The sequence below is a fragment of the Excalfactoria chinensis genome, chromosome 2 (assembly GCF_039878825.1).
Source record: "Excalfactoria chinensis isolate bCotChi1 chromosome 2, bCotChi1.hap2, whole genome shotgun sequence".
Classification (NCBI taxonomy): domain Eukaryota; kingdom Metazoa; phylum Chordata; class Aves; order Galliformes; family Phasianidae; genus Excalfactoria; species Excalfactoria chinensis.
This window is the reverse complement of record NC_092826.1, coordinates 47589795-47613836: the sequence shown is the minus strand read 5'-3', so window position 1 is coordinate 47613836 and position 24042 is coordinate 47589795. Positions and strand designations below refer to the sequence as shown.

General features: G+C 38.8%; 1 protein-coding gene across 6 annotated transcripts in view; it reads right to left on the bottom strand.

Moving 5' to 3' along the window:
• ARHGAP28 (Rho GTPase activating protein 28) overlaps positions 1–24042 on the bottom strand; it is a 74347-nt gene that overhangs the window by 32339 nt on the left and 17966 nt on the right. For 5 of the 6 annotated variants that reach the window (XM_072329408.1, XM_072329410.1, XM_072329409.1 and 2 more), the window contains exon 2: positions 3114–3322. In XM_072329408.1, the coding sequence (XP_072185509.1) occupies positions 3114–3322 (209 nt within the window). Of the gene's footprint in view, positions 1–3113; positions 3323–16602; positions 16676–24042 lie in introns of those variants that run through there. The other variant, XM_072329411.1, reaches the window with a different exon arrangement.

Here is a 24042-nt window from a genome sequence, read left to right as displayed (position 1 = left end):
ATTCCAGCTTTGACTGCAAGAAAGGTATTACAAATAAACACACCAAAGAGGAAAATGACTAATTTTCAGTCTGTTCTGTAAAGTAATTTGTCTATTCAATCACTGTTCCTCTTGCTGCACTGGTGTTAATGATGTACTGCTTATCTTCGCACTCTTTCTTTATTGCCTCTTCTTGACAAAATTGGACTGCAGGTAGATTGATAGGTATCAGTTTACTCCGCTTTGACAGTTTGATACACAAAAAAGAGAATTACAGTCTTGGCTGGTAGGGGTAAGAGAAGAGCCATCACTGACTTCATGGCTAACTGCCTTGTCTCTTCACAAAGCTCTACAAAAATGTCAGCTCCTAAAAAGACAGCCCTATGTTAGGTTGGGGTTTGACAAGTCCTTGATGCCATGAAACGGATTGTAGACTCAGAAAGGATCACAGTGGAAACTGGATGACAGGCTGTTCCATTCCTCTCTGTCAGTTTTAATCCTGAGGTTGTTCTGCCATCCTCACTCTTCTTTCTAACAAGTCTTCTTTTCATTTGTGAGTGCTGCTGTCCTATCCACAACCATTCATGTTTCTTTTTCCTAAGTATATTCATTTTGGCTTTTATCCTGACATATTATTTCCAAGAATTTTGTTTTTAATCAAACACGGTTTTTATGATGCAATGTAAAATAGCTAAGTAGACACGCAATTCTGTCTGTTTACCAAGCACCCTTATGAGTGTTTTCTCTGGCTTTTTCCCTTTTTCCTTTTCAACCACTCACAAAAGTAGGCTAAGACAGAAAAAGTCTCAAAAAGTTTATAAAAATAAGTTTAAGTAAGAGCTAACCAACCTATATTGTTTTAAAAAATATTATTTTTTATAGTAGTAGCTACTTATTCAGTAGGGGCATTGTTGTTGATCCTGCTACATCAGAAGATAAACAGATAATAGAGAGAACTCATTGGCTGGTAGTTTTCTTTTCCTCTCAGTGACTGCTAGAAAAGGTGTGTGCCTTTTTTTTGAATTTCAGATATAAGACCAAATATCTCATCCCAGACTTCTAAAACTAAGTGCTAATAGCAATTCTGCATGTCAGAGTGATTTCAAACATCCCAACATTCCGTTCCCCTACATTTTGACCCCACGTCATTTTTTATGGTCTATTTTTTCTTGTTCTTAGTTACACATCAGCAGGGTATGTCTTCTCATTACACATCAGGAGTGGCAAAAACAGAATTGTGTCTTTGACAATATCACTAGTGTCTGGTTGCTATAACCCTTATGGTTTCTCAAGAATTCTGCACCTTTTCCTCTCAAAGAGATCTCAACGGGATTATAAATATTTATTTTTATTTTACGCTGGGGACTTCCACATTGATTTTCAGTGTTTTGATCCTCATCAAGGAGTATTAACCTATTAGATTTAATAGATCCCATGATTGTTCCCAAGATCTATAATTTTAGATTGGAAATATTACTGAAGTTAAGAACTAGAAAATTAACTCCCCGCTTGTGTGTGCGTGTATGTACTACATAAGTGTTTAAAACAACCATATGAAGGTAAATAAAGCATGGAGATGTATTGCATTTTATATTGCAGTCTCATTTTTACTTTGGGACAGAGAGTTAAAAATCAATGCAATGTAATGGGCTAAAATCAGATGAAGGATAATATGGAACTACAGCACACTTCACATTGGTGTGAAGATTTAGCTGAGCAGTGACGAGAGCAACAGAAAAATTTTTGAGAACTGGTAAAATAGGCTCCTACATTTCCCTTTCCTGCTAACCTAACTGGCTTGTGACTTTCCCCCAAGGCTGGGGACAAGTCAGGAACACATCATTCACACAGATAACTGCATGAGGGAAATACCACGATGGTCACAATCTCATCTTGTCCTGGGGAGCCCAGAACTGGACATAGCACTCCAGGTGTGGCCCCTCCAGTGCTGACTGGTCCAGAAGGGTCACATCTCTTGATGTGCTAGTGATGTTTTTCCTAACATAGCCAAGAACACTGCTAGCCCTCGTAGTGGGTAGAAACAGCATGTCAATAAATAAGGTCAAATTGATTGAGGCAGATTGCTTTTCTGAGTTCCTGTAACAGTAACAATAAATTTTCAATGTTACATTTCCATCTATCTTTATTTGAGATCTCAGGCCAACAAAAAGAAGTGCAGTTTGGTTTTAAGCTGCCAGATCACATCCCTTATTGCAAACAGAATTCTAGTAAATGGAGGTCTTCTACTTTAATTCCCAAGAGAGGAACCTGGAACTACAGAGTGGAAGTCATTCCCTATGGAAACAGCATGTAGTTAGAGCTAGATACCTCTCTGTTGGATACTTATCATTAATGATTACATATTTGATTACTAACTAAAGTAGCACCCTTTGCCCTTTTCAACCTTTTTCCTGGTAGCAAAATTAATGATATCCTATTGCATGTAAAGGTAAGAAAAGCACATTTCACTCATGTTAACAATTGCATGAAGAGAATACACCACTCTTTCAAAATCTATCTTTAGATCAGCTATTCCCAGGCTAGTGGCCTTCATCCACAAAATAGCTGCAACAATCAGTGGGCCTTGACCTCAGAAAAATTTCAGTTTCATCCTACATTAACACCTGGTATTTTGTGTTGTATAATAAAATGCATTTGTAAGTGGGATCAGAACTGGGAAAAGTTAGAGATCTGTTGTTCTGGGTGTAATGTATATAAGTGATCAGAGGGTGTGAAGAAGTAAGGAAGATGAACAATGTGGGCATCTTTATATTCAGACTCATCTCTAGTGTGTTTTTATGTCAATCTCAGAGAAGCAGGCAGCTACCAAACTTTTGATAGCACAAAATGATATCTAGCTAAAAACTGCTTTAAGACTTTCATAACTTCTGTGTTATATCCTACCAAAAGCCAGAAAGTGGAAAATTCCAATATATGAATTGAACTTTTCTGTCCTTTAATGAATTTTGGTTTAGATTATTAAATGCTGGAGATAAAGTCTTCTTCTAGCGTTTCTCTTTCCTGACTCAAACTAATCTGCACGTTAACCTTGCTCATACTAGAAAGAGAAAAGTATCACTGAAGAGATCAGGAAGTGCTAAGGTGTGGAGCAGAAGTGGTGGTTGTGTGCTTACCGTCAGCAGGTTTGAACTCCAAGAGTGTTGCTTCTTCAGGCCCATCTTCACTGCTCTCCTTGATGCTCTCCACTTCACACCAGAAGTCCTCCATGGAGGTGCTGTCCACGGAGGCCTGAGAATTGGAGCGAGTGAATGCTGGAGGACTTGTTGGCATTGACTCATTGGAAAGCATCCTGTTAATCCTTCGGCAGCGAGGAAGAGATTTTCTGAAAAGAGACAGAGATGAAAACTAAAAATATTTTACCCTTCTAACATGCAGACTAGACATGCAACTGGGGCTTCAAATATGGCTGTACCAGGAAGGCCAGGAACAAGATGCTGGAGACAAAACACACAGTTCTGGTGGTCTTCATGATCTCTGCTGCTTGTGAAAGTTATGATTGGAGATTTGTTTTCATCTAACAATTTAATGCTTTACGCCCTAGAGGGGAACTCAGGAGATGCAATTTTTATTTCCAATATTGTTTCTCATATATATATATAATATATATATATAATATTGTTTCTCATATATATATATAATGAGATAATGAAAAAGCATTTTAGCTTCTTTGTGCCTCAGCTTTTCTTTCTGTCTCTTCCTGTTTTGCTTACTCACTGAAATATTTTGAGGAAAAATAACCAGACTTGGGAACGCTGAAATGTGTTACAAACTTATCTTGTTCCCACTATCTGTACATATTATAAGAAACATATGAAAAACCTGAGATTTTTTAGCACAGAGGAATAATCATTTTTTCTGTTTGAAAATTCTGTTTAAAATATTTTTTAAAACAACTTTAAAATAAATGAAATCTTAAAAAAACTTAGAAGTGAAATTATATATTTTAGAACAAACAGACAATTTTGATCACCATTCAAAAAAAAAAATTGATTCACTAAAAATCAAATTTCAAGTTAGAATTTGACACAAAGATTTCTTCTCTTAAATTAATTTTTGGATTTTTAGTAAACCAACCGACTTGTCCCTTATACCTTTGTTCTTGTCTTCTCCCACTGTAAATTCATACAGCTGAAGACAGTTACATAAGAGTCACAGAAAATTATATGAAATACCCACTGCAAAATTCTTATCTAACTTTGTTCTGTCACATTATTACAGCTGCAATACTGTAAACAGCTTTTGCGAGTGTAATTACAGTAATTACAGTAGAAAGTAATACAAACCACCACAATGTTTGGACAAAGGAGTCAAGAGGTAACATAATTATGACTAGAGAGCTAGACTACAGGAATTAATGGAAAATTATGTCATGAGGTCTTCTGGCCTTCACTTATCTGAATTAATTCAAATGCAGTTTCCCTTTCTCTTCCTTTCCTTTATGGCATCATCCTGCCAACAGCCCTTTGTTTAAAACCACAAACATCACTTTTACTCTATTAAAAAAAAAAAGAAAAAAAAAAAAAGATGCTTCCTTTTCAGCTTTTCCCTCCTTTTCCAAGGTCTCCTAATGCATGTACAAACACCGCACTGTACAATGAAACTGATGGGATCTGTGGTCCCATCACTTCTGTGGGCTCGGCAGTTCCTTCCATACTAGCTCTGAGCCCAAACACAGCAGGGTGCAATGTGAACAGTTTGGATGCAAACCTGCTTGTATGCTACTAGCCATCTGCTGAGAAGCAAAGCTTTCAGACAGATGACAAAACTTCAGCAGGAGAAAACAGGCTGTTGTGCTGTGGAGGCAAATATTCTCCAGGAAGAGAGGTGCCACCTTCAATGCTTTTATATTCTCACAAATGGGAAATGACTGTTTTTAAGCACAACACTGAAACTGTTATTAATTAGGATGAGCCTCAGTCATGGAACATGATAAGAATTTGTGACACACATATGGTTAAATCTATTTGATACTCTCCACTCAGTCTTCTGCTGAGGGGCCATGAGATTTTTTCATTCAACATAACTCAGGTTACTGATGTATCCATCAATAAACCATCACTTGCAATGGGTGTAGGATCTGGGATCTTTTTGTCTGGATTTTCCTTTCTCTCTTCCTTCAGCACCAGTGAGGAAACCAAACTGTGGGCCTCAGAGATATCATGAGTATTGTGCAAAGTGTCCTGAAGCGGAGATGTTAACTAGGAGAAGCTGAACCCGTGAGAAGCAGCTAGGAAAACTGTACAGTCAGTGGGGAGAGGGCTGGGATGGGGAAGCAGTCCCTGCTAGCCAATTGCTCACTGCTATGACAAGTTTTGCTCCTTTGTTTGAGAGGTGATAGCGAACACAAATAAGGAAAAAGGCAAAGCTTCCTGGCACTCTCAAGGCCTTTGGGGCCCCTTTCCACTCAGTGCTGTGTAAGGAGAGAGCCTATGCCAAGGGCTTGTGTCCCTCCCCAACTTCCTCTGTAGCCTGGAGTTCTGCCTGAGCCCCCCACACTGCTGCTCACTGTGTATCAATACCAGTCTTGGTCTAAAGTTTTGTTAAAAAATAAGTTTTCACATCTGCTCTAGAGCACAGCCCAGAGCAGAGCTCACAGAAATAACACTCTTGCTGTGCTGGAATCAAAGGCATGCTGGGATGAGCAGAGGAGTTTTTCCCTTTTTTTTTCACATTGCTGCCTTCCATCACTTAGTCATGGTCAGGGAATTTAAACACTTCCTGCCCTCCCAGTGAGAGTCTTGACCATGACCCTTGCGCTCTTCGGGCACCACACCAGACTGATCCCTGGGCTTTGACTCCAACAGCACTTCTAACAGCTAACTCAAACCAAGGCTTTTCATTTCACCATATTAGGAAGAAAGAGGCTTGGCGGGTTGTTTCTTTTCTCCTCATAGTGATTCTGTAATATTACCATACCGAAAAGCTAAATGCAAAACAGATCACGTAACATGGCAACAACTGCTGTGACAACCAGCTTTACCAAATACGTCAAAGGTTACTGGGCAATTAACGTGCATTTACAACAATATTAAAAGTATGGAGCTATTTTGAAAATCAACTGGATAAAGTCTGCTGAGAATCTCATATCTGAAACTTGTTATCTCGGCCCAGATTAAATCACACTGTGCAAAATTCCTGTAACAAGAAAGATTAGGCAGAGATGCTTTATCCTTATTGGTAAACAACTGAAGCATGCTTCCAAATAGTCTGCTACAAATCTTCACCAATTATTCTCAGTCACATGTGCTGGGAAAGTTCTCTGGCTGCCATTTTGACCCATATACCTGGAGCTTCTGTCCTGGAGGAAGTGGTCTTGTTTTATGTGATAATGGCAGTTGTCTCCACTTCCTTTACTCAAAGCTGTTGAAAACAGTTTCAGGAAAAAGGAAAGAATTCCCACTGAGGAAGCAAAGCATATTCCTCACTGCTTTTAATTCTTTCTTGGAGGATACGAGTACTGACTCAGCATGCCTGTCTCAGAAATAGCTCAACAAGCCCAGGTTGCCTGTCACTTGGGAACTCTGGCAGCAGGAAACTTATGTTCCTTATATCTTTCTCACCCTTGAGGCTTTCTGGTTTCTTTGCCCTTTTCCTCAGTGTCTATAGAGAAGTAGTTTACAAGGATATATTTTTCTTCTTCTGAGTCAAGTCTGTTGTTCTCGCAGAAAATTTGAACAGCAGTTTGGTTAGACAAAGACCAGTCACAAAGTTCACGCTCCTTTTCATTTGGTCCCTCACACACACAGGCAGTGGTGAGCTAGTCTGAAAGGCTGACTGAAACTGAATGCAGGAGGGGTCTCAGATCCTGGCTTTCTAGATGGAAAACACTGGTAGAAAAATACGGTGAAACACTAAACAAAAATCACAGTGATTTCACTGAGAGAGCTGAAACTGTTTTCAGGATGCAATTATAAACAAAACAAAACAAAAGCCCATGCAGATACAAGCCGATATACTTGAAAATGAAAGAAAATGAAAGAAGGAAAAAGCCTACTACAATGGTCAATGTTATCAAAGAACCCTTCTGTTGCTGGGCATCAGTCACACAGGGAAGAGTGCCAGTATGGAGTAACATGACGGTATCATGTAGAGAGCATTTTTGCAAATAAGCGGGGTATTTCCATGGGACACAGGGAGGCTGATTTGTCTCCATGTGACTCTAGTTTGCAATTTTGTTGTGTTTGTAAAGCTGATAAAATGCAATAGCAAAGTAGGCCCACTGAACCTATGATTTATGTTTTGTATATTGAGCAGTAGTAAGCTGTTGGGGGTCTGCCAGCACACACTGATTTCAGGATAGCCATGGTATATCCAGTAAGCACTTATCCCCAAAGCAGAGGTTAGTCACACTGCATGAAGAACTGGTTCAGTGACACCTAATGATTGCTCATGGGCTGACTAATGAGAAAGCTAGGCTTGTGCTTTCAGTTTAATTAAGTAACGGGTGGTAAAAATCCATTAAACAGACAGGGAGCAATAAAGCCACCTTGTAGTTAAAACCAGCACTTAATCCTTGTTTACACAGAGACAGGATATCTTATTCTTGTGGATCATTACGTTTGATTTAATTCAGTGAGTCCTGAATTAAGTTCATCACAATTAGTCACATTTACAGGAAAGGGGAAGATGCAGGAAACAAATTATCCTGGCCATTTGAGCACCAAAAGCCACGTTTGCTTATTACAATCATTCTATCAGCGCACTCACTCATTCCAGTGAAGTCAGTAGTGCCTGAATAACACAAAAGCAGCAGAGTACTTTGTTGTTTTCTGTCCCCAATCTTTCTTACAGTTCATCATAACTATTACTCAACTTCTGACAAAATAAACAATTACTCTCTTTCTGCTCAACTCTTTTTGGATGTAAGAAGGGAGATAGTACCTTGCATTGGCAGGGAAACAACATTTCTTTCTTTTAGCTAAGAACTATGTTTTTGTCTGTTTTGAATTTTTAGGAAGCAGTCATGTACCAGTGTTTCCTTTTTCTTTTTTCCTCAAATGTGTAAAAGCTCCAGTCAGAGTCCAGCAACTGGAAATACTACCTCTGTGCACGGTTCACGGCATGTTTTCAGCCAACACTCTTCCCCCAGATCTCTTCTTCTGTTTCCTTCCTGGTAACCCAGTTTGCTGTCTGCTTGCTTCCTTCTCTCTGTGAACAGTGGGTTCTAATCACAGAAAGGAGCATATCTCAGGCAACATCCCCCAACTTCATCTGCTTACTTCTGTTTCTGATTACCTTGCAGATGTTAGAAAAAATGTAGGCAGTAGACTATAAAATTTCATCTTTCGTTCTCTAACATCTAGCATTTAACCTATCACACTTATTAATTGGACTGAGGCGTCACAAGCTTCTTGCAACGGAGTATTTGAGTGAGATGCAAAATGGCACCTAATTTCAGTAGTACTTTTTTCATGCTCTTGCCTAGCGGAACTCAAAAATCATATAAATCTCACTGGTCTGTTACAAAGCTGGGTTTGAAAATAAGCTGAACTATCACATTACTGTATTAGCTATATTCAGTACTTTGTATGCCCTTTTATTCCACAGAACATTCTGCAACTTATACTTCTGTAAATAATTAATTTTATTTCCAAAGATCCTTTTTACCTCTGAAAACACTTCTTTTTTTGAACCAAAAAAACTTGTTTAACGAGTCTTAGGATTTAAAGATTTATTAGAGAAAAAGCTTGTAAGATTTAAAGGACTTGCAAAACTTAAAAGAGTTTCATTTATTTATTCATAACTAATCTTCAGTTCTTCAAGGTGCCAGCAGCAGTCAGGACATTCAGCCATGAAGCCTGTATGTCAGTATTACCTGCACTATCTAAAAATGCATTTCACCTTGTCTTCAGCTCTCTGATGCAACATTTTCGTCAGTGGCACGGATGACCCCCATCTCCAACAAGTACCACATTGTGACTGCCCTGGGGCTGGGCATGGACACTGCAGAATAATCTCTCTGTCTGTGTGTGTCAGTGTGGGGGCTCTCACAATCAGACCCTTTGAGCCAGCAGAGAGCAGGGAATATGCTCTCTAGGTATTGCCTGCTGGCAACGATGACCTCTGGGGACATGACCCAGACCTCCCCTCCATGCTGGCAATCACATCACTTCAGTGCTGGCCTGATACAACAGAGACAGTGCACTATATGGCTCCAATGCATCTGTCAAAATCTGAAAGGGGACTCTATTTTGTCTTCATTGTCCTAAGAAAGCTGTTCTCAAAGGGCAGCAGGGATTCCCAAATGATTAACACTAACAAGAGTATGTTGTTATCCTACCCCACCCCCCTTTTTTTTCCCCAAGTAAATTGGAACGGAATTCTTTTCTCATACATTAAGAGGAAGCAGAATATGCTGGTTTTGAATTCTTAAGACTTAAAGATGAGCAATCATAGCAGAATATGGTAGACATAAATCACAGTGTCTATGGACAGAATAAAAAACATCTAGACATGGCCTGCAGCAGGCCAAAGTTATGTCTGAGGAGCCACATCTTTAACATACTTTATTATGATAGTTGTTCTGTTCTGTTGGTGTTTGCTTAAGTCCAATTAATTTTGTAAGCAATACATCCACACATCTAGGGAGGACCAAGTATTTCCAGGAAGAAACATAGGCACATGGAGTATGCACTGTACTGGAGGAAACTCCATTCTTCCAGGAAATGTTTGATCCATTGTGCAAGTACAGTATAAATGCTTTGTGCCTGAGCACTGAACCCAGGGAATCTGATAGTTTACTGTTCATACACCCTATGCTGATCAAGCCTTTCAGGAACACCGGACTCACTGCTTGTGCACTGTATTGTTTATCTACTCATGCTGACTAGATGTCTCAGATCAATTCTAGCTGTCTGACAGTCATCTAGAGATATTTCTGGATAGCTGAGCACCTCAAAATACAATGTAAAACCTTCAGATTCCACCCATATATCAAGATAAATGATGGCCCTGGAAATACAGAGTTATAATACAGTAAGGTTACAGGTCCTTGGCATGAGTTACTTGGTTAAGCTATACAGAAAGCATGAAGCAGACACATTTCATCCAGCAGCTGAGTTCAGGCAGCTACCTAGGGTGTTAGTCCAAGTAGCAAGCAAAAATGAAACAGTCATATGAAGAAGAAGGAAATGGGGGAGCACAATTGCATTACATCCTATCTAAATTCAGGGACTGGACCAGTGTTGGTACTCAAATGAAGAAAAAATCATTCAACAGGCAAACAAGCAAACCAAGTAAAATCCATAGGGAAGGTAAATAGAATGATGTTACAAACTACATTTTTTAAAGAGAAAGAAATACGGAAACACTCATCAGACATGGAGTAAGTACTGAAACATAAGAGTTCAAACTTGCCACAGCTCTCAGTATACCTTCTATTTTTGCCTCCATTTATGTCATAACTGTGGAAGAATATTTAATTATTTTTATTTTAAAGCCTTCTAAATATGTTATCCCTTGAACTATCATGCTTATTGTCATTAATAAGCTCATATTGCTTATAGAACTTTGTCTCTCTGAAGCACTCCAAGAGACAAATAGTGTCATTTTGGCTGAATTAAGGAAGCATCATAAAGAACTGGACCATACTATCTCCAGGAAGGCTTCTAATGCAATTACATATATCACAAGTACAAGCTCTTTAAGCCCCTGATATAAGCAAAGAAAGAGGGCATATACTTCCTGAGAGTGAACATGTAAACTAAATGGGAGCATGAAGTCATGCAATATGCTTTGAAGTTTTGTCTGTGCTTAGCTTTAAGTGAACTCCAGATGTTACTGTCTCCTTTCCTGTAATCAATACACACTTTTAAGAAAATACTTTTTTTTTTGAAGGCTTCAGGACCAAAGCAAACAAGCAATTCTTATTTTCCTAAGACAATGTTTTCCTTAAATGTGTTTTAATGTATACAAAAGGCAATGACTGAGCTACAAAATATGAATGTCGACTCTTAGATGAATTCTTTTTTATTTTAGTCATAAATTTTAACAGTCACTCCACGATCCACAGAAAATAATTTGGAACATGATGCTCAAAAGTATTCTTATAACTGGACTGAAATAATGTTGAATTGTACATTAGTTTTTTAAAGCTAAGCAACACTCTGAATATTTATTCTATTGGAAAAAAAAAAAACTTATGAGGGGAAGATACTTCTAAATCTTCTGACTGAGTGGGGAGTAGCTTCACACTATCATTATTAAAATCCTGGATCAGATTCTCAGCTAGTTGTAAACCGTTACAGCTTCACTGGCTTAATTTATCCCTTATGTTTAAATTCAGAACATCCTTCTTTGTGGTATTGCTAATTCTGAAGTTATTGCAAATTACAAAAATTGCATGAAAAACATTACTTCTCACCATCTCAATTTTTCTCTGCAGTTCTGGATTGGCTGTCAGGTAATTCTGAACCCTCAGCTTGTATTTTCCATGGTGTATTGTACTTCGCAGCATACTGAATCAGTAAGAAGGAATGAAAAATTTGATGGAAAATGTTGTGGCCACATAAAAAACAAGATGTGTGCATAATTCTATTTTTTGCCACTCAAGCACATTCGTAAAGATTGTATGCATTTGGAAAGAGTCCTACATTTGCTGAATACACTCTACTTTTGTTAGTGTGACTGCTTAATAACTCAGTGTAGTTGGGGTATTTTTACCTCAAAGAATTACCTCAAAGAACTACGTTCCTATTTTTACCTGAAGAAAAATATTTATATATCAACTAATATAGGAAGGACAGAAAAATAGTTTTTCAGCACATTGTCTGTTGATTACTCTTGTCAGTGTAAAGAAAGGTCTGCGACTTTATTCTGAATGACTTGAGCATCTCTATTACCCTTTCAGTCCATTTCAGTCCATTTGCAACCATCCCAAAATTGTTCCTTTTCTCCTACACAATAACAAAGCCACAATAACAAAGGTATAAAATGCCTTTTAGTGTTGTCCTGGGAAGTACAAACACTGGATGGTCCAGAACCATGACAGGACAGAACTTTTCATAAATATAGTGTATTATAGAAAGGTATTACTTTTGACTATTTGAACTTACTGGTTTATTCTGTCTTCTTCTAAGCTGTTCCTGTAGCTCTCCTTTAGACACTGAAAGGCTGCTATCAGGTCATCTCACAGCCTTCTCTCCTCCAGGCTGAAGAGTCCCATCTCTCTCAGCCTGTCCGCATAGGATAGGTGTTCCATTCCATGGATTATTTTTGTGGCCCTTCTCTGGATGTACTCCAACAGGTCCATGTCTCTCCTGTACTGAGGACTTGACATCTGTACACAGTACTCCAGGTGAGACCTGACCACTCCAGAGGGTCAGGATCACCTCCCTTGACCATGCTTCTTTTGATGCAGTCTAGGATATGGTTGGCCTTCTGCAAGGGTGCACTGCTGGCTCATGTCCAGCTTCCTGTCCACCAGTACCACCACATCTTTTTCTGAAGGGCTGTGCTCAATCTTTTCATCCCCCAGCTTGTATTGGTAATGGGGGTTGCCTCAGTCCAGGTGCAAGACCCTGCAACCTCATGAAGTTCATCTCGGCCTGCTGCTCAAGCCTGTCTAGGTCCCTCTGGATGGCATCCTGTCCCTCTGGTGTGTCAACTGCATCCTACAGCTTGGTGTCATCAGCAAAACTGCTGAGGGTGCACTTGACCTCATTGTCAGTATCATTGATAAAGATATTAAGGAGTATTAGCTCCAGCACCCGTAGAAGTCTTTCTTGTTCTTTCTGGAATCCCTAGCCAAGTTTAGTTCAAGCTTGGCCTTGGCTTTCCTGATCCCATTCTTACACAGCTTAGCAGCTTCCTTATACTTTTTCTTGGTACCTGTCCCTGTTTCCACCAACTGTGCATTTTCTTCTTGCTCTTCAGTTTGACCAGCAGGTCCCATACCAGCAATGCTGGTCTCTAGTCATTCTTTTTTGACTTGCTACACTCAGGGATGGAGAGCTCCTGTGCACTAAAGAAAGAGTATCAGCTCTGATACAAGAGAGAGTTTGTGATTTTAAAGTCGGGTACATTGTGAGTAACAGAACTGTAAATCTCCACGTCCTACAGAGCATAGCTAAAGTTTGTAGCTGAGCTTTGCCAACCCAATGCATATTTTTTTGGCTGGAAAGCCTCTAGAAAGTAATTAGTCTTGCTATGCAAACACAGTAAATCATGTCTGAAAGCTCACGTGCTCACATCAAATGGGCACAACTAAGCTGTTGTTGTGCCCTTTGTCATGGTGAATACATGTGTGTCTTCCCACTTCTGTCTAGATAAGAGCCATGATCTATGATAGGGAGTGAAGATTCACAGGGCATTCATCCGTCTTTTAATGATCATATTAGATCTTTCACTACACAGCCACTTTATGAATGTTGTGAAGCTGTAATATTATCTTTCCCATGAGGACACTGAATTACTTATCCATACTTTTGATAGAATGCATCTTGACTGAACTGTTGTGGCTCACTTAACTCTGGCAGATTTCCAGTCACGAGCTATATTTACATCAGTTACAATTGATTCAAAATGCTTCCACAAGATTCTGAGCAGGCTAACACGTCTTCACATGTTTAATCAAAAACAGAGACACTAGATAGCTTTTCAGTAAAACAAAGGAATAATTATGATTATACCTCTAACCCTTTGGCTTCAGTTGGTATACTTGTCTAGTATTCAGCCACTGCTTGATCTGGTGTCTCTTCTGTCCCTCCAGGCTATGCATCCAAAAGGAGCCAAGAGGGACAGTCACTAACTCAGTTTCAGAAACAACTGAAGAGTTTAAGGCACAAGCCCTGTTCAGTTACAGGGAGGGTAAATGCTCCTGAGTGCAAACTTGGTTTTGCAGGTGATACTGAGGCTTTTAAGTCACTGAGATGTTTGAAAATTTTCCTTCAACTTCACTGCATACTATTACACTCATTGTCTTTTTCTGAAGACATTAAGCTTGTCCAGCTTCCTGAGATTTTGACCACCTAAATTCAAGCCTTATCTTTTAAATTTGGCTGTGATTAAAACAGCTGTTATTTATTCTTTTGTTTGGCATGAGTTTCTGTAAGACTGCCATAAAGTCAGTCTGTTTGTATTGTAATGTGCTGTTTCTCTTTTTCCTTTATGAAATATACACACAATACCCTAAGGGAAAGATTATTATATATGGTTTCATACATACATATATACACGAATACACAGCAAATATTCAAACAAAGGGAAGGAACATTTTGGTAATCTAAAAGAAGATGAAGCCTTTGTGAAAAAGCCATTTAACATATGTGGCAGAATGTTTCCTAAGTCATGAACCAAGGGATCAATGTTAATTTGTTGCTAAATGGGAGATTAAATTGAGATAAAAATGGAATAAACTTTATTCAAAATCTATTTGTGTACAAGAAAGGTATCAAATTAAGAGGCTGCTATATGACTGATCACTTATGCATAGTTCACCACCAAAAGCTTTCCAAAACAATGCATTTTAAAAGGCTTTCTCCTAAAGAGTAATTAAAACTTGATGAAATTTTGATAACGTTTGGTTCATCTTTATCAGAATTTGGTGATTATCTTGAAACAAGATTAGCAGTAGAAAAAAATCAGCTATTTAGAAACATCTGCATTTCTTTGTTTCAGAAATGTTAAGAATTAGGAACCATTTCTGAAATGCATTGCAAAACCCTGGCTGGAAAAGCCCAAGCATTTAGGAGTGTGTTATCTTTTCATTGCATGGACTGGATCACCTTCATTGGGACCAATCAGGAGAAAAAACAGCAATGGGAGACCCCTCAGAATTCTATCAAAATGAAAAAGAAGTTGCAAAATCACAGAAGGTAGTTTTGGTAGTGCCACTGATGCCAGTAAACTCTACCATCCAACCTGTCTGAACACTGTTGAGTCTCGTAATTAAACTTTATTTGCTGTAGAAGAATCTCTTAGTGCTAGAATTTTAACTGTCCAGTAGAAATTTCAGAATAAACTTGGTGATCTGATTCTTTTATTCTAAATACTCTAAATCGATAACTTAGCTAGTGTAACACAGATCATCTGGGACACTAGTTGCCTGAATTTCCTTTCAGCGAAACTTTGTGCGTGACATGAAAGCACTTGTTATTTCCTTCCGATCAAAGTCAACTAAAATCTATTCTGTACTCATCATATTGGATCCTGATCATTATACTGTGCTGCTCTGCAGCATCTCATGCCCTTCAAGACTTCCTTTTGATACTCACTATATGTCTTGTGATGCTTTTACAGAGGAAACAACAGGGGAAGAAATCCTTGAAAAGTTTTCCCCAAGGCAAGGAGTATTATTTCTGTCAGCCGTCATGACCCTGGCTCATGACATTTTACTGCAGGGAGACTTTGGAACTGGAAACATTGTGTTGGCCATTTCAGCGTTAGCAAACTCTAAGGGAACAGGAGTTCCTTAAATACAATTCCTCTAACACTCCTTATCTTTGCTCTGGAGATGTGGAGATGTAAACACCTTGCTGACCAGCCGGCAGGAGAGAAAACCCCTGGAATTCTTACGTGTTGGATGAGAAATCCTGCTTGAGTGCTGGACTGATGGCCTGCTCTCTGTATTTTCATTGATTTAGGCTTCATAAATAAACTTCCAGTTTGATTAAAACAATGAGGACATGTGCTGGTTTTCAGCTCCCTTGATTTTTTCCAGTTTTCATGACTATATCAACAGTTTTAACTACTGCTCACAACCAGACCTTGCTGCACTGTACCAGACAGAAGGACCTTCAAATGGAAAGCGTCCATTAGAAAAACTCAGCAAATCCCTTCCTGCTAGTTGTACAGAACCAAGACAGATTTGAGCACAACTTGAAAAATGGGGATTTAGATAAAGTATTTGTGACTGTAGAAACACTTTAGCTCATTTAGCTACGTAATCTGTACAAGCATATCACTTAAACTGTCAGACCTCATTTTCCTGCCATTGAATGATATACCGTAAGTTTCTTCTTCTGTTAAAGCCAGGTTTCCATAACCCTCTACTTGTGTGCAAGTTAAATTACAGCCACAACACTGAATTGAAATACACGGCAACAACACAAACATCTGTATGACATCCAAAAGATAAAGGCTAAAAAAGACAAATTTTTGGATGCCAAGCCAAGTGAAAGCAAATAAAGGGGGGAAATGTGATTAATTCGATTAGAAGTAAAGGTTTTCTCCCTCTGGAACACTATTCCATTGACATACATTTAAGACAGCATAAACAGTGAGGAAAAAGTTGTACTACCACATAGTATAATACAATAGAAACACACTTTGTCAATAAAACATTAAACAGGGCTGTATTATTAGGTTTTTGTGTATTTTCATGCTATTTCAACTTGAACAAACAAACAAACAAAAAAACCCAACAGCATCCATATGCCTATCTTGCAGTCTCTTTCACTTGCACTTTGTCTAGTTGTTTTTCTGCAGTTGATCTTTTTTTTTTTTTGTTCCCCCTTTCCTGCCTAGAAAAGCTGGAAAATTCCACTAATGATAACTCTGTCAGCTTACTCCCTCTCCTGTCACTCCTTATTTAAGAAAACAAAGAGGGAGGGAGCAGGGTCTGTGAGGCTAAGTTATTGATTTAGTAAATTCTGCAAATCTTACCTCGCAGCAGAACAAATCCTTGGTGCTATCCTTAAGGGAGCAGTACAGAGTCCTTCTGAAACTCAACTTCTTCATGCTCCTAGCGGCAGTAAGTTCTTTCTCAGCCTATGATCACAAAGTTGCTTATTCTGGGAGCTATCTGACAGCCTGTGATAGGATATTCTGCCTCTAGTCATACAAGGGCTGTGAGAACAAAGAGCAGTGGAGCTTCTGGCCCTTGTGGGAAATGGACTGACACTGCTCCATCACTATTTAAAGAGTAGATGCCTTCAGGATAAATCCTCTTAGTGTGTTTTCCTGTTTGTGTCAGAACTTAAGCCTTTTATCCATTTCCTAAGAGGAGAAATAAAAAAGTAATCAGCGCTAGCTGTGCTGTAATTCAGGAGAGTCCCTGTGGAGTGGCACAGAAAAAAAGCCAATTTATGTGTTTTCTGCTAAAGGGATATAAGGCGCTGCCATTAACACAACTCCAAAATTGTAAATGACCATATGAAAATTAATGAGGAGCCCTCTCAAGTGCACGGTGCTAGCTAAGAAAGAGAAGTGAGCCAGAGTACAGCTACGAAGTTATCAAACATCTATGGGGAAGCCTTTCCTGCTTTTTTTTTTTTTTTTTTTTTTTTTTTCCAGTGGGAGGTGCAGATGAATGCTGTCAAAAGCAAGCACCAGGTTTTGCATAGACTGGCCCATAATTGTTTGTTTGTTTTGCCATGTTAGGTAAATTCTTCAGATTCAGGGATGACAGAAGTTGCAGGTTGGGGGGGGCGAGGGGGAGGACTTGTTTAGATGGTTGTTTTGATTGTTTCTTACCACTGGCAGTTACTGCAGTTAAAAGAGGCCCAAGAAACCTGGAGAGCATTTGAGATGATCCAACTACACTCCCTCCACCAAGCTTACTTCTCCATTGAAATACTTAAACTGATCTCTCAAAAGGATATCTGACTAATATAAGCTTTATGTTACTCCTCACTTCCTCTAAACATATAGCTAAAGATCTTCATCAGAAAAAAAATAGGACTGTTAGGTGCCTGGCTGCTAATGTTGCTTTGTGTGAAACAGTAACGTGATGCTAGTCCAATCCTCCCAGCTAAATACTTCTACAGTGTCACCTCCCACAGGCATTCCATCAGAGGCTGAATATTCAGAAGACTGTCTCTCCTTCCTCCACGGATGTCTTCTTCTTTCAAAAGAGTGATTCACTTTTCCTTCAGTTACTCTCTTTAAACTGCTACTGCATCAGGAAATTAATTTATACTTAATTCTAAGCATTGATTAGATAAATAGTTTAAGTATGTAGAGTTTAAATATATATAAACATAAATAAAGAATTGTCTTTTCCCATAGTTGCTCTCTGATGAGATTTACAAAAGCCTTGGTAACAGTGCCCTGTGGTTTCCTAGAAATTAAGGTGAGATTTGGTTGCATTTGCTAAATGTGAAAGCAATTCAAATCCCTATCAGCTCGCTGCCTGTGTGGTGCAGAAAAACGCAGGCCAGGAGGGAGTGGAAGAAGCAAGACCAGTTCACCTGCAGTGATTCACAGTAAGCTTATCCTCTCTCCAGCTGCTGTCAGCAATTAAAACGCTTCCTGTGTCACAGTAAGCACCAGGTCATCTCATCTAATGCTAGACGATGAACTGGGATGTGGGGGTTATGGCCCTGTGTGCTGCAGGCTCCTGGAGGCAGCCAGTGAAAAGGAAAACACCTTCAAAGAGCAGTTCAGCTCAGTTATGGAGAAGATGTCTGCCTTGCTGTCCATGACAGGAGAGGACAGTGAGGTTCTTGCAAAGAACTGTCTGGAAGTGGGTAACTGCTTCCTGGGCATTTCGTATACTTGAAAGCAAGGTAACAGTGAGCATCTCTCTGACATGTCCTTGCATTTAACATACCTACAAAACACAGTGTTTTACTGAACTACAATTTGCAGGGATCTTTAAGTTAAAGTCTTGCCATTAACAATATAAATGTGCTTTAATTTTTTTATATTTTATTTATTTATTTTTTTTCCTCTGACTGTTTCTGGACCAGCACAAGGGTGAGTCCTAATCACAGCTGTACTGTGAAAAATAAATAGTGGTGAACTCATATACACAGGTGTTCTACCGAAACTGGCAGGAATATGAATTACACAAAGATCTGCCTGTATTGGTATCTTAATTCAATGAATCATAAAGGTTGGAAAAGACCTCTAAGTCCAACTGTCCACCCGCCACTAATATTGTGCACAAAACCATGTCCCCAAGTACCACATCTATATGTTTTGATTTAACTCTGTTTCATGGTCAGTTAAGAATTAGCTCTGCGCTAATTCCCTGTTTGTCATGTATAGACACAAAAAGGTGAAACATTTCAGCAAACATACTGAATGTCATACAACTGACTGTTCCTGATACATGTGGCTTCATACTGTTCTTTCTTTGAAAATTAAATGCTAAGGAATAAATTAGACCTCCCATTGACTCCATTTTATGACTGCAGAAATATATAGGTTGTCATTACAATGAGACAAATGCCTAACCTCATTGCTGCATCTGGATGTAAAAATCAGTCCAAAACAATTTGCTATTAAAAGTGTCAGGGCTTCGGCCAAATGAGGAGTTGAAAAAAACCTTCGTCTAAAGTTCATCTGAAACAAAGCCATTTTCTTTTCACGTAGAAATTCAGAAGAACAATAAACAGTTTGATCCCAGCGATTTTGACTTTGTTTTACTTTTCTGTTCAAAATTAAATCTACATAAATTAGAAACAAAGCAGTTCATTTAGAAGATGTTGCAGTGATATGTTTCAGCTTTTTCTGATTTTGGCTTCTTTTTTTCTTGGCTCAAAAAATGCTCTGTAGGTTATTCTGATCAACCCAAACCAAACTTCTTTCTCCCTGAGAAAAAAAAAATCATTTTTTTTTTTTTTTGATCCTGCTTCTAAATACAGTCTTCTGTTTTAACAGGTCACTGCTGCTGGGGAATTGCTTTGAGGACTTGTCTAACTGATGTCATATGGCAAGCATGAAAATAAAACTACAAGAAAGGAACTGGAAGAAATATTGTTGGATTAATTATTCCACAGAAATTAAACTGGCATGATCCTAATCATTTAGTGGTTTCCTCTGAAACATGACTTCTATTTCCAGGGTCTCTATATATTGATCTATTCCAGCTGCTTGTGAGCAAAAATCAGAGGCTCTTCTCCAGTCTGGATTTTACATTAACACCGAGATGCATTAAATACACATGCTCTAAATCTGGCTTGTTTTTCATGGTAGAGGAATGGCAATGTCCTAAGACTTAATAAGTGATGTATTTTAAAGCAGTAATTCAGATAGGAGGAAGATAGTCATTCATGGCCTGGCAGTCCAGACTTGACCTCAGCTCCTCAGGTGCCATGAAAGATTAAAACATCTTGGAGGAGATCTCTGAAGATCTGCTTCTGTCTGGACTTTGTCAGGGTATCTGTAAAATCTCCTAACTGTAACCATGATTCATTAAGATTTAATTGTGATCTTAGCTCTGACTAGGAGGACATTAATTTACAGAGTAGGGATTTTTCAAAAGAAACTATTTAACCTCCAGATCATTTAGATGTAAAATCAGCCACGCAAGAAAAGTGGGTTTATAGAGCATGACAGAAGAAAGACTGTAAAATGCACAATGCCAATATACGAAAGCTGTGGAACAGAAAAATCCTCCCAGTGCCTGCAGTTTTGTTTTGCAACGTGCTTGCACTGCTGGCCACTGAGCTGATTTTCAGAAATTAGCTGACATGGCACTCTTTATCTACACTAAAGCTCACTGTCGGCTGCGAAGGTCACCTTGACAAATGAACTTGTCCAGTGGAAAAAACCTCCTCCACAAGTAAATTAACAGGAAGATCCTGAGCTTGTTTTCAGTGCCTGCTGTGAGGGCCACAAGCCAGGGCCATATGTACACTGGAAACAGTATGTGGATCCATGTGTTTGGGGAGTAATTTTTTGTGATGAATTTACAAACATGGGATAATTTTTCAAGTGGGTCTCTGATTTTGCACCTTAATTTTCAGTCAGCTAGTGATGTCCTCCCTGTTAGGACCCTATACAACAAAAGCCTATCTTTCTTCTTTCATTACTGAATCATAGAGAAGATGCTATTTGCCCTAAGCCCAAGGATTTACAATACAGTTCCCAAGAGAAGTTACTTGTCCTTCAGCCATTGTTTCTTTCAAAGCTGAAGAGTTCCATTGGAAGTAACCTTCAAAGAACTGTTAGACTGAGTCCAACTGCATGACTCCTTCAGAGTTAACCAAAAGATGGGGCATCAACTACCTTACAAGGAAGCCTGTTCCAGCACTTGATGATCATCACAGTGAAGACATTTTTCCCAATGCCCAGACTGTCCCTCCCCTGGTGCACTTTTGTGCAACTTCTGCATGTCTAAAACTGAACAAGAAGGACAAGAAGGGAAAGAGTGAAAGGACAACAGTCTGGTAGAAGAGTCACTAAATTACTGAGTGAGGGGAAAATGAGTAAGAAGCCACATCAGTCACATGGCAAGCAGATAAGGAAAATCATTGCTTAATAGTATATCTGAATTGCAATATATTGTTATTGGGAAAGAAGGATCTAAACTGATAGTCTGCAAAGCTACCATTGCTCATCAGGCCAAGTCTTTGGCTTTTTCTCCTTCTGCAGCCACAGCCTGACCTATGTATCTACCTTTAACCAAGGTTGATTATGAAGAGGCTTTTCTAGGTACAGTTTGAATTTCCTCTCAAGGGCAGTGATGTTCTGACCCTTAAAAGTAATGTCTCATTGATCCTTTCCACCATTACTTCTCCTCATCCCAAAAAATCTTTCCAAACTGGTGTTTCTGTCACTTCTGTTCTTGCTCCATGGCTTTGGCACACAGGGAAATGTCAGAGGTAGGGTTCCTGTGGTCTAAAATGACTACCAGCATCTTTTGTCCAAAACAAGAATATTCATAACATATAATATGGGCTAAGGGTTCAAAGAGTGTTATAAAGGGTATGGAAAACTAGAATTCATGACATCAAGGGCTGAAGAATTACCGCAGTTTGAAGAGAAGCAGAGGAACTTTGTCTAAAGCCAAACAAAGCCAAGCAATGGATAAAAGTTCTAGTTTACAAGTGCCAAATATAAGATATTTGTTCTCCCCTCAACCTTTAGATGTTAACCAAGCACTGCTAAACTAACTACAGTTAAACCACTGTAATATATCTGGGATATTTTTATGTTAACAGATGTTCCTCACTAATGTGACTTTAAAAGTAACTGTAACTGCCAAATTACTATTTGGCCAGTTACCATTATTTTAAGAACTGAGATGAGTTTCCTGTGAGCATCTAGCAGTCTATCAACTAGTTCACATCTTTGTAGAGGTGATGATTTAATTTAAACAAAATGTCTTACTAGTTTCACCCATTAGGTAATGCTAATTTAATCAGCACTTTTATTGCATTTTACTTGAAAGAGACTGTAAATCAAGATATGTGTTCCAGTAAAAGGACTTTGAAAAAATCCTTAACTAAACAGTCTGAGAATTCTGCTGGACACAAATAGAAAAAAAGAAGTTTTACTTTGTATACATAATTATGGATCTAAGAAAGTTCAATCAATAGCAAATGTTCAATCTCCAAAGCTCATTTCTTCAAACAGAAACTTACACAAGGCAAAGCCGTATCTAATTACCATGTATAACATAAATATTGAGTTACTCTAAGGTTTTATTAAGTATTTGACAAAGAAAGCAAACTAGTCTTGACAATCAGGATGAATTTGAGAGGCCAGTCTTGTAAAATGCATCAAAAAAAAAGAGAGCAGAAGAAAATAAAGTTTAATTAGTGAATATAATGAAGGGATCACTTTTAACGTCTTCACTGAGAACCATCACGGCCATTTCAACATAATGAATAAAATAGGAGAGACTAAAAAACATTAGTATGAAATTAAAAAAAAAAAATAATCCATGAAAAAGAGCCTCTCAAAATTCAGTGTACTACTATTGTTTACCATCGTCACAATTCAGTGACATTAAGAGTGACAGGAGACACAGATCTCCCTTGCTTGATTTCAGTCTGGAGACCTAACTGATCCATGACGGACAGGACTTGGGACACCTAGCCTGGTTTCAATAGCAGTGCCCAGACTAATTATACACAGAGACACTAATTCCATCACAGATTCATTGAATCACTAAGATTGGAAAAGACCACTGAGATCATGTAGTCCAGCTGTCAATCCATCATCACAATACCCACTGACTCATTCCCCTCAGTCCCACATCTTCCCTTTTCCTGAACACCTTCAGAGACAGTTACTCCAACTCCCTGGGCAGTCTGTTCTAATGCCTCGCCAATCTTTCTGAGAAGACGTTTTTCCTAATACCCAACCTGAACCTTCCCATCACAATTTAAGGCCATTATCTCTCATCCTAAGATTGCAGTACATAGCACAGCCCACTTAGAGGCCTGCAGTCACCTGCCACACTTGCTTAAATGCAGCTGGAAAACCCAAGGTCCATGTAATCACTATCACACATCCAAGTGTCTGTGGTTGCACCCACTGGACTTTCTTGCAAGACAGAAGAATATTGCCGATTGCAACTTATAGGAAGTGTCAGATCTGAGCAAAAGGTTAGAAATCTCAGGATTTCTAAAATCTAGGGCCATGTCCTGGTAGGGCTGATGTTCTAGTGTGCTGGCTCAGTTCCAAGCTATATAGAGACTTGTTCATATCATTCATAGAATTTCTACTGCTTACATCACCTCTGCTCATGGCATTTGTTTCTGTGTGCAGTGCAAATATTGTAATTGTTGTTGTTGTTGTTATCATGCACTGGAGATCTGAAGAAAAAAGCATCCTGAATGCCATGCTTTGTACAGCTACACTGAAAAATTTTGTTTACTGTAAGTACAACGCACTGTGTTCCCTGGCCATGTCAGGCATAAAATGTCATTTTGTGCCCCTAAGACACTTCATTTCAGAGATGGAATTCTTTCTCACTACATAAATTCAGAAATTTAGGGACATAAGAACAACATAACAACAAAAATCCAGTGTCTTTCTTATATTCAATTACATGGCAATTTTAAAGCTGTTATCTCAGGTCCTGCTAGGCATACAGCTAGTGCTCTGATCCAGAGAGAATTATTTCTAGCCCTATAGGCTATGGACCTATGTGGGGATATCTAAGCCTTTAATTTCATCAACGACTGAAGACTGTGCTTTGTCTTTCCCAGGCCCTTGGCCAATTTTATAATTGGGGAGAAGAGGTGAATGTTTCCTTTATTTATATTTTTGTTTCTGGCAGGCTGTGTAGAAAATCTAGCAGCTGTTTGAAGATGGCCAGAGATACATAATGCTGGTAATATTTTGTTGTGAGGGATGTGGAGTGCGAGCAGAGATGGCTAACACATGCAGACATACATGTATAGATGCACAGATGGGTAGGAA